The sequence below is a fragment of the Podarcis melisellensis genome (assembly GCF_964234715.1).
Source record: "Podarcis melisellensis genome assembly, chromosome: 14".
NCBI classification, from domain to species: Eukaryota; Metazoa; Chordata; class Lepidosauria; order Squamata; family Lacertidae; genus Podarcis; species Podarcis melisellensis.
Genome location: NC_138546.1, coordinates 23,002,215 through 23,012,985, shown reverse-complemented (window position 1 = coordinate 23,012,985; position 10,771 = coordinate 23,002,215). Strand labels below are relative to the sequence as shown.

Sequence of the window (10,771 nt, the reverse complement as noted above, 5' to 3'; positions counted from 1 at the left end):
CTCATTATTGTCTGCACTGACTGGCAGCTGCTCTCCAGCGTTTACAGGCAGGGAGCATTCCTAGCCCTACCTGCAAATGAACCTGGGACATTTCTGCATGCAAAGCAGATGCTCTACCACTGAGGCAACAGAAACAGAGGCTGGAAAATGGGAAACCTTTTTACATTGACACAGATAATTGGTCTACTTAGCTCCATATTGTCTACACTGATGGGCAGCAACTGTCCAGGCAGGGAATGTTACCTGGAAATGTCATGCGAGATTGAACCTGGGATTTTCTGCACAGAAAGTAGATGCTCTCCCACAAATCACAGCGTTACACTGAGCCAGACATTTAGTCCATTTAGCTCAATATTTCCTACACTGGTTGGCAGTGCCTCTGCAGATAGAGGCTTTCCTGCCCTACCAGGAAGTGCTGAGGATTGAAAGAGGGGCTCTAATTGTGCTGCGCTCTTTGGGATGCCCAATCTTTTTTCAAAGAGGGCCAGATTTGATGAAGTGAACATGCGTGAGGGCCGACCAAAGTTGTTGACCTTTTTTTAGGATTTAAGCTGTTGGGCATGTCCCCCCCCCCCCATTTCCCCATTTTACCCCAGGAAATAAACTGCCACAGGGGCCGGATTAGACCCCGGAACGGACTTTGGAAATGCCTGCTTTAGAATCAGAGGAAGCTGATTTATCTGGAGACAGTTCTTTGGTCCATCTAGCTCAGTATTGCCTACACGGACTGGCAGTGGTTCTCCAAGGTTTCGGGCAGGGAGTCTTTTAAGCCCCTGGACATGCCATTGAACCCGAGACCTTCCGCGCGCACGGCAGATGGTCTCCCAGTAAGCTGCACCCATCTCTCCATCTAGCTCAGTATTGCCTACACTGACAGGCAGCGAGATTCCGGGGACTGATCCTGCAGGGCAGACGATGCTCTTCCACTGAGCCCGGGGCCCTTTTCTCGCGGGCGCCCCGGGAGAGGCGCCGCCGCATGGGCTTCTTCTGGCCGCTGCCGTCGGACTGGCCGGGGAGTCCGGAGCGCGGCGCAGCTTCTGCTGCCCCGAGAAGGGGCCTGGCAGGGTTGCCTCCCTCCTCCGCCGCCTGGCCCTGGAGCCGCCTTGGCCGGGGCAGGCCTGGATTTCCTTCCTGGAGCGGGGCTTGTGGAATGCTGGCGAGGCGCCCCGACGGGGCTGGGAAGGAGGCGGAGGCGGAGGGGAACCAGGAGGCGGAGGCTGCCGTTGCACGGCCACGGCGGGAGTGCTGGACGACGACGAGGCGAGGCCCGCTCTGCTGGCTGGCTGCGGCGCCGCGGGCGAGGAGGAGGCGGCGGCGGTTGGAGGAGAGCGGCGGAGGGGCGCGGAGCGGCGGAGCGCACCGGCGGCGGAAGAGGTAGCGGGGAGGCCCGGCCATGGGCCGCCGCCGCTGCTGCTGCTAGGCGAGGGGGCGGCCCGGCCGGAGCGGCCATGCCATGCCCGCGCTGAAGCGATGCCTCCTCGGCGCTGCCTCCGGCCACGGAGAGCGGGGAGCCGGCCGCGACGCAGCCATCGGAGCAGCCTCGACGCCGCCGCCGACGGAGCCGCGGCGGGCTGGCCCCGCTGGTGCCTCTTCTGCTGCCTGCTGGGCGGCGGGCTGGCGCCGGCCAGCGCCCGCGGCTGCCAGCCCTGCGGCCCCGACTGCGCCTGCAGGAGCTTCTCGGCCGCCGCCTGCGCCGTGGATTGCGCCGCCCGAGGGCTCCAGCGCCTGCCCGGCCCGGCCTTCCCGGCTGCCACCGTCGCGCTGTGAGTACTGGCGGGGCGGGAGGGGGCTGCTCTTGTCTGTTTCCCTGTCGGGGGAGAGGGTTCCCCCCCCTCCAAAAAAGCGAGACGGAACTCATTGTTCTGAGAGAGGCAGCCGTCGAGGTTGACGTCTCTCAGGACAGGCCGAAGGAAGAAAGGTTGGGCAGGAGCGTCTTTGGAACTCGCGGCCACCAGATGTTTCTCGGGGAGGAGTGGGTTGCTAAGCTTCCAGCCCCTGAGCCTGGGTGTGTCGTGCCTGGCAAGGCGTTGGACTAGACGACCCTTTGGACCCCTTCCAGCTCTATAGTTGTATGATTTTATGACTCAGAAGCGAACCCTATGGTGTTTGATGGGGCTCTTGTAAGCGCCTTGTGGGCCCAGACGACGTGTAGAAAAGGTTAGGAAGATGGTGGAAGAGAGGGGGGGGTGACCCCTTTTCAGCGGCTTTTGGCATAATGGAACCTCCATGTTCAGAGGGTGCCTATCTTGGATGCCAAAAACAATTAGAGACCCACGGTTAGAAGAACATGAACTCTTAGAGCAACCTATGTGTTGGTTCTGTCATTAATCTGATACACGAACAGGATGCGCAAGAATGTGTGGGGTTTGAATGGGGACTACCAAGAAGGGGGGATGTTGGGGAGATGCAGTGCCCCTGCCAAAGATGCAGCACACAATTCAAGAGACATCCATGATTCTCTTAGCCATGTTCTGTCGGGAGGACAATCTCCCTTGCACCCTTCCTTAAAGTGCCTCCTGAGCCCAGTCCCAACAGGATAGTTTCTGAAGTTGCAAAGCCATCTGGCAAACCTAGTGCCTCCTTCCGTAAAGAACATGAGCCCTAAGGATGGCATCCTGCATCCCAAGGTGATGGCAGTCTCACCCTACACCCACCCTGATCTCGGTCTCCAAGAGTTTCCATCTCATAAGAACAAGGAAGGGGAACCTGTAGCCCTCCAGATCTTGTTGGACTCCAACTCCCAGCCGTCCAACAACATCTGGAGGGCCGCAGGTTCCCGACCCCTGCTGAAGAACCTAAGAGGAGTCCCGTTGAATCTGTCTGAGGGTCTACCTGCCGGGTCCAGCAGCTGCCCTCCCACAACGGCTGACCAGACTTGCCCTGAGAGGAAGTCCTGAGTCCAGCCTGAAAGGAAAAGGGACTCTTCACTGCCTCATCCCAGCAGCACTCAGAGGTATACTTTCTCTGAGTGTTGGGTTTCCAACGTAATTGTTGTTACATTATTTACATTCATTTAAAGGTATTGCATGCTGCTTTCCATCACAGGTGGCCTCAAAGCAGCTTTCATAAGGCATTTACAACAAGACCTACTTTTTTTTTTAAGACAAAGAAAACCAACAATACATAAATCAAGCAAAATCAATATTGAAAGTGCAAAGAAAGATGTTTATTTAGTGTTCATTGATGGATCTCTACTCTGCCTTTAAGCTGACTTCCATCACATATTTTAGGTCTGTGACAATATTGGTGGGACAGAGATGTCCTTCCTTTCACCTGCTCTGATTCAGGTTTCATTGAATCAGCCTTTTCCAAACTGGTGCCCTCCAGAACTAAGACATCTGGAGGGCACGGGGTTGGGAAAGGCAACATTGGAGGGTCTAACATTCTAGTACTTGGAATACAAAAATTCTCTGTTCTTCTCTGTCCACAACGTGCATCATTTTATAAACTCTCTCTTGTGTCCTTGCTTTGTTTTGCTAAGCTAACCATCTCTTATCTCTGGTTGCTTTGTTGCTTGAGGAGGATAGGGTACCACTGATCTCTCCTGATTCAATGGAAGGAGGATGTCCAGAACAGATAACGGTGGCATCCTTGACACCAAGGAGTAAGAAATAACAAACAGCCAAAACATTGTCCTTTGTAGTGTTGGCGTCTGGGACTCAAAGGAGGTAGCCAGGCAGATTCCACCGGAAGGTAGACCTCTCCCTGGAACTGAAATGAAAACAGTATTATCGTCTTACGTGTTAGGTCTCTCAAACATTCTGAAAACCATTGTGCTAAATCTCAGGTGTGCATTGAAGTTGCAGCTTGCATCTCTAATAAGAGCTAACATTGCCTGTCTGCTTGCCTGATGAGAACTTCTCTGTAACGGAAAAGGTTCACTTATTATTTCAAGAAAAGAAAAGTTGCAATTTGCTAGGAGGAGGCCGATTTTTCTTTCACTTGGAAAACCCCAAGGGGGTCTGGCCTTTTCTCTGTTGGGAAAGCCGCAGTCCAGCAAAACTTATTAATTATTTGAGTTTGCTTTGTGCTTAAACCCCCTTCTTTGCATAACGATTTCGTTGCTCAGATATGATGTTGTTCTGTGCTGTCTTCTTGGTGAATGTGAAGAATCTCATTAGTTCGAAACAAACTCACCATTTTAAACAAAGTACTGATAACTTTGCATTCTGGATGTTTCGTTTTTAGATTAAATTCATTTAATTAACAAGTGGCTTCTACAGAATTAAATATGCATGGGAAGGGCTGAAGCTCAGTGGTTGAATACATGTCTGGCATGCAGAAGGTCCCCAGTTCCTGTGTACACACTGTCATTTCTCGGAACTGTGGTTTGTTAAAGGTTGCTGGGAATTGTGTCTTTGTGAGGGATAAACTACAGTTCCCAGAATTCTTCAAGGGAATTAATACACTTCAAATTTGCCTTCAAAAGGGCCTTCTTGGTAGTGGCGGCCGCCCTGTGGAACGCCACTATCAGATGTCAAGGAAATAAACAACTATCTGACTTTTAGAAGACATCTGAAGGCAACCCTGTTTAGGGAAGTTTTTAATGTTTGATGTTTTATCGTGTTTTTAATATTCTGTTGGAAGCCGCCCAGTGCGGCCAGGGAAACCCAGCCAGACGTGTGGGGCATAAATAAATAAATAAATAAACAAACAAACAAACAATACTTTAAAGATAAGGGAGCAGGACTTGCAAGGGCTGGTCCTGTTCTGCTGATCTTTATCTTGGTTGCTAATTTCACTGTTCAGCACCGAAAGGAATAATGAGACCCAAATCAAGTGCTGAAATCGAGCCCTTAAATTGTCAGTCCATTTACTGACAGAAAAACCCCAAAGTTAGATTTGCAGTAGATACCTTGGGTGGTGGAAGAGCATCAAAAGAAATAAAAACACCAAAAAATATTCCAATGTAATTTTTAAGTTGGTATTTATTGAAATTTCTGCTCATCTCACCCATAAATGTTTTTACAGGGTGCAGATGCTGAACTGAGTAGACGTTTTAGCTTAATTCCCAGTTGGCTTAATTGAGCCTAACAGTGTCAATCTCGAGTGAGAGTATGTGGCTGTGCTATATGGGAATCTAAATATACTCCATGGTGCTTCTGAATACCAGTTGCTGGAAACCACAGGAGGGGAAATTTGCTCTTGTGCTCAAATCCTGTTGGTTTCCTGCAGTGAGAACAGGATGCTGCTCTAGATGGGCCATTGGCCTGATCCAGCGGGGATCTTCTTATGTCTATATGTACTCAAGTAGAAAAGACAGAGGCAAGAGTGACCACCTTTTCATGGGATATCAAGCATTAATCGCAAGTTTCTGCTGTGCATAGATTCAGGAGCTGGACCACTGTTTGTGATGGAGGAAGTGCTGGGCTGCATAGATCTCTCAATCATGCATGCAGAAAGATTGCCAAAAAGTATGGGAATCTTAAGATATTCTAGATGGTCAAAGCTGGATTTAAAATATCTGTTTTGGCAGAAAGGGGAAATGTTGCTTTAATAACTTGAGTTAATTTCAACTCTTTTCTTGGAATTTCAACTCCTTTCTTGGAGTCGAAATGTTTTTTAGTTAGCAAATTCTCACCCGCCTCCCATTTTCTTCCACTTCCTTCAGTTTTCCTTAATTTTGAGACTTGTATTTATTTTGACTATTTAGGTAGGTAAAAGAACAATATTTCATTTCTAGGGAAAACTCTTTTTGATAGTTGGTCTTCATATTATCATCCATTTGAAAAGAAAACTGCTTTAAAATAACTTCTCAATGATTCCTTACTCCGTATAAATAAGAAATATCTATTTAGCAATAGTAAATCATGTTAGCAAAGTAAAATCAGCTTTGGCAGCTTTTTAGATTTCATTCAACTAATATTTTCTCCGAGTAGATCTCTTTAAAATAATAATCCTAAATTGTTCCTGTTCTATTCTGAGAAGGATACAACTGTATATATAGCTTTGGGTGCGCATTCATGTACATATAGCCCTTTTGGAAAAAAGTTTGAAATGTAATTCAAGAAATAGGATATAATATCCCTCTTCATCCAAAAGATATTATTTTGGGATATTTTAAATTGGTTAATAGTTCTAGAACTGATGAAAAAATACTTAGCTGTAGAAATTTGTATTGCCGGGTCCTGGAAAACTTCAAAAGTTCCAATAATTTCAGAAAAGTTAAAGAGATATTGTTCTGTTGGTAAAAACAAAACAAAACTTATTACACAAAACATTAATTTAGAAACCAAGACAATAGACGATTGAAAGATGATTTGTGAATTACCAGGACAACAACTTTACAGATAGTAAGATTGAACCTTTTATTTTTATTAATTGTAAAGCTGTTGGCTTTGTTGTTATTGTATAATTTTTTTCCTGATTGTGTGTAGGTAGTATATTAGCTATTGTTACTGATTCTGCTATTTATATGTTGCACATTTATGAATTTAATACACACATATATCACTATACATTTATAAAATAAAACAAATGTGAAGTTGATATAGGAGAAGTTAGGCACCTAGTGAAGAGAGGTGCGCGTTGAAGAGATCTATTGAAATATGTAGCTTGCAAATTGCCTTGCATGGCAACGTTGGAAGCCGCTTAATACTGAGTCAGGACAACAGTCCATCTGGCTCAGTATTGCCTACACTGACCGGCAGTGGCTCTGCACAGTTTCAGAGAAGGGGACATTCCCAGCCCTACCTGCAGATGCCGGGCATTGGAACTGGGACGTTCTGTATGCAAAGTAGATGCTTTGTCACTGAGCTACAGCCTTTCCCCAGGGTCAGTCCGATAAAATACCACCAAGCCCTGTGCTGTGACTGACAGCGATACACTTTGGAGGAATTTGGGTACCGAAGCTGAGCGACTCACCTTGCAACCAGTGGATGAAAGTACCCTTAGTTGTCGGAAGCTTCTGATGTCTTTTTCCCCATTCTGACTTGGGTGGCATCTGTAGTTGGGGACACATTCAGTGGGTTGTCTGAAAGGGCTCACATTGCTATGGCTGCAAAGCTTAGAGCAAGACAAATGAGGTCTGGTAGGGAAAAAGTGGTTTGGGACATGGGTTAATTGAGTCCTGGTGCAAATGACTATACATACAACTGCCTTTGTGGTGAGTTCAGTTGTCAGGCTTGCTCTGTCCATAAGAAAATCCCTGGTGGATCAGACCTCAAAGGCCCCATCGAGTCCACCATCCTGTTTCTCAGCATGGACAACCAGATGTCCATTGGGAGTCCTCAAGCAACAACAGCAACTCTCCATGTTTGTGTTCTTCAGAAACTGGCTTTCAGAGGAATGGTGCTTCTTGATCTGTCAGGGAGCATATACTGTAGAAGCCTTTGGAAATGACCCAAGGGTCATCTACTCCAGCTTTTTGCCATGCAGGAATTATAGCTAAAGAATATTGGACAGGTGGCCATAGTCTTCATTGAAGGAGACCTGCAACCTAGCAATCAGAACCAATAGATCGGTTGATATGCTACCACCACCATGAATCGCTGTGGAAATGATGTGGCCAAGTGTCCATGTGATTTGGTTTAGAAAACGGAGAGAGGATAACCTGAGATTGATCATTTGTGGCTCATGGAAGGGGAAGTTGAGATCCATCAAGGGGAAATGGATAATGAGGTCAAGCATAGAAGCAAAAGCTCAGGTGTTCTGATGAAGCTGTTTTGTGATCCTGAGAGGTGCAGTCCAACCAGAGCTCCTTGCAACCCCCATGACAGCTAAATATAAGCATGATAACTTAAGTGGTCCCTCCGTATTCATAAGGAGGGCAAACCTTGGAATACCAGTGGCTGGAATAAATTGCAGCTGAAGGCCACATCTGTGTTCATTTTTTGCTTGTGGGCTTCCCACGAGCATCAGTTTGGCGACCACATTGGATGCTAAACTAGATGTACCTTTGGTCTTGTCAGAAGGGAGCTCCTTGTGTTGACTCTTGGCTTGGTTTTTTTAAATTTAACCGTGGTCACTGTTGTGGGTCCTTTGCACTTTGATTTGGATGTCCAGATGTGGATGTGGAGTGTCCCCTCCCTAGTGTAACATGGGCTTTTTTTGAAATCCTCCCAAATCAAGACGTCTAGTTCATGAAAGTATTGGGGAACAATCTCTATCCATTTTATCAGTGTTTGTTTTGTAAATTTAGCGTTTGCTTTGCACAGATGCTCCAAGAAAATATAATGGGGCAAAAAAATTCAGAGTGAGAATAATAGAGGGATTGTTTCTCTCTCTCTTTTTTTAAGGGGTGTGTTGCTTGCTTTTCCGTTCATGTTGTATTTGGGTTTTGCGGGTGGGTGTGGGTGGGTGTGTTTGTCTGTTAATTTCCAGCATCACCAGTTCTTCTGTGATATGCATATTCTGTGGGTCTCATGACAGTTTCCTCAGATGTCCAAATGTGCCCCCCGGCCAAAATTGTTTGGGGACCCCTCTGCTCTGGGTACGAGTAAGATTGGATATCACCCACAGATATGCTTCTCTTTGTTCATGTACTTTATCTTTGAATTTGAGGAAGATACGATGTCATTGTACAGATGGAATGTTAACACCAGACAGATTCAATAGCATGTATGGAACTAATAAAATGATTTTTTTTTTGGAAGTGCTGGACCCGTAGAGTGGATGCTTATGTTACACATATGTGTTGGGGAATGTCCTTTTGCTAAAGTTTTTTTGGAAGGGCGGGGTTGTGATATTTATAAGATAACAGAGATGCATTGAGACTGCATGCCTTTGTGATCTTAACAAATTATTTGAAAAACTCTGGTATATGAAAGGATAAGAGCTTGGCCTCAACTTCACTACACATTTAAAGCTGTATCATAGCACTTTAAACAGTCATCACTTTCCCCCAAAGAATCCTGGGAACTGTAGTTTCTTAAGGGTGCTGAGGGGTTTACCTATCAATCCCAGGAAGCTCTGGGAATTGTAGCTCCTAACAATGGTGGTCTCCTAACAACTCTCAGCGCCCTGAATGAGCTCTCAGAAAACTATGACTGCTTAAAGTGGCATGATACTGCTTTAAATGTATAGACAGGGCTTTTGATAGGAAAATGTGTCAATAGCTGCAAATACTCTAATCCCAAAACTCTGGAAAGCTTGAGGGGTCTTTGCATTTTTCAGAATGTCTAGAGATATTTCTTGTAAACTGCTTAGAGGTATATAATTAATTACCTGCCCTTCACCCTGAGGTCCCAGGACATGTTACAGCATTAAAACACTCTATTAAAAAGTTTAAAACAATTTGCATTCACAAAACAAGGTGGGTACTAAAAACTTCCACCTCAAGTATCAAAGGGCCAGGGTAAAGCTGTATAATGAAGGTGCCAGACACAACTCAGGGGCCACCACGATGAAGACCCTTTCCCGGGCTACCACCACTCCAGGACATATCTGCTGGTGCAACTGATCAATAGTGCCTCAAACTGAATTATGAAGATTTTTTTTTTAAAAAAAGGGACAGGAAGCATCAGTATTGAAGGAAGACATTGTTAGGGTCAGTGTACCATGCCTTTCGTATGATAACATGTGTATAAATTGCATACAGGTATAATTTGTAGCATCTCAGGGAGATGAGCAGTTCATTTGATTGAAAATGAGCAGATTTAAGTTTGCTTGGTGCCCTGCTATAAAGGGATGACTTCTTTGATCCAAAGGGCATTTAGTAAATCAGAAGTAGGATTCTGAAGAAGGAAGTGCCTGGTGGATCAGGTATCAAAACTTCTGTTAAAGGCATGATATTTTGCCGAGAGAGACTTTTTGATCACCATTGCTTTCTTTGTGGCACACTTTTGTTTCAAGGCTTGCAAAGTGACTTTGCCGGATCGTTGATCATTCCTGCTTGAAGTTTTGCTCTGCTGAGCCTCCTTTGGAGTTTTTAAAGCAAGACTATCCCTGCTTACCCAAATCATGCATGGTGGCGAACTGGAGTTTACAGCCCCATAAATATTTAGAACGCCACTTTGGTGGTCTCGCATGACAAGTCTCTTATTTCTCAGTTCCCCATCTGTAAAATGGTGATGTTATTAAGCTCACCACAGGGCTGCTGGGAAGGACCCAAATGCAGATCTTAAAAGGACTCTGCAGATTTCAAGCGTTATGTATGCCCAGCAGATAGAGAGAAAATGTGTTTCAAGGAGTGGTAAAAAAAATATTCTGGTAATGAGCAGGTTTGGAATTTTTATTTTATTTTTAAAAATCTTAGTAGTTTACACAAACCTGCTGTATTCAGTTGTGCACCTTTTATAAACTGCTAGGCAGATGCCATCTGAAAAAGGAGTCTTGACTAATTTTAAGTATATGAGCTTTGATTAATCAGTTCAGTTTGCACTTATGTGGAACTAGATGTTCTGAAGCAAAAAAATAAATTTTCTTGGGTTTTAGATAATGTGTGCATGCATCTGGTTACTTGGGACAGCTTTGTAGTCAAGCAAATTAAACACTGCAGCCCTTGATTATGATGATAATGATGATGATGAATAATGAATAATGTTGTAGAGAACTATTCTTTTTCTAAGAACTTCCTGCCTGGTCGCCTGGAAATCACCTTTGTTAGCCAGTCAGCCGGGCATATTGCTATCTGCAAGCCAGGTTACTCAGCAGACTTTCTGCATGCTTTATCCAGAGGGCAGCAGTCCCTAATGCCCCTGACCAAAACCAGATCCATGATCCTACATTTCTCAAGGGGGTTTAAGAAGGTTTTGATGCTGATGCCAGCATTTCTCATTTGTGTTAGAAACCGATCCAGCAAAGTATTACGCTGCTTATTTCTTCTTTGGGT

The 10,771-nt window shown here is 45.5% G+C and overlaps 1 protein-coding gene across 1 annotated transcript in view; it reads left to right on the top strand.

Moving 5' to 3' along the window:
* The first annotated feature begins 930 nt into the window (after nt 1–930).
* The window catches only part of PKD1 (polycystin 1, transient receptor potential channel interacting), a 111,136-nt gene continuing 101,295 nt past the window's right edge, over nt 931–10,771 (top strand). The window contains 2 exon segments of the mRNA XM_081888954.1: nt 931–1,316; nt 1,319–1,763. Coding sequence (XP_081745080.1) covers nt 977–1,316; nt 1,319–1,763 — 785 coding nt within the window. The 5' untranslated portion in view covers nt 931–976.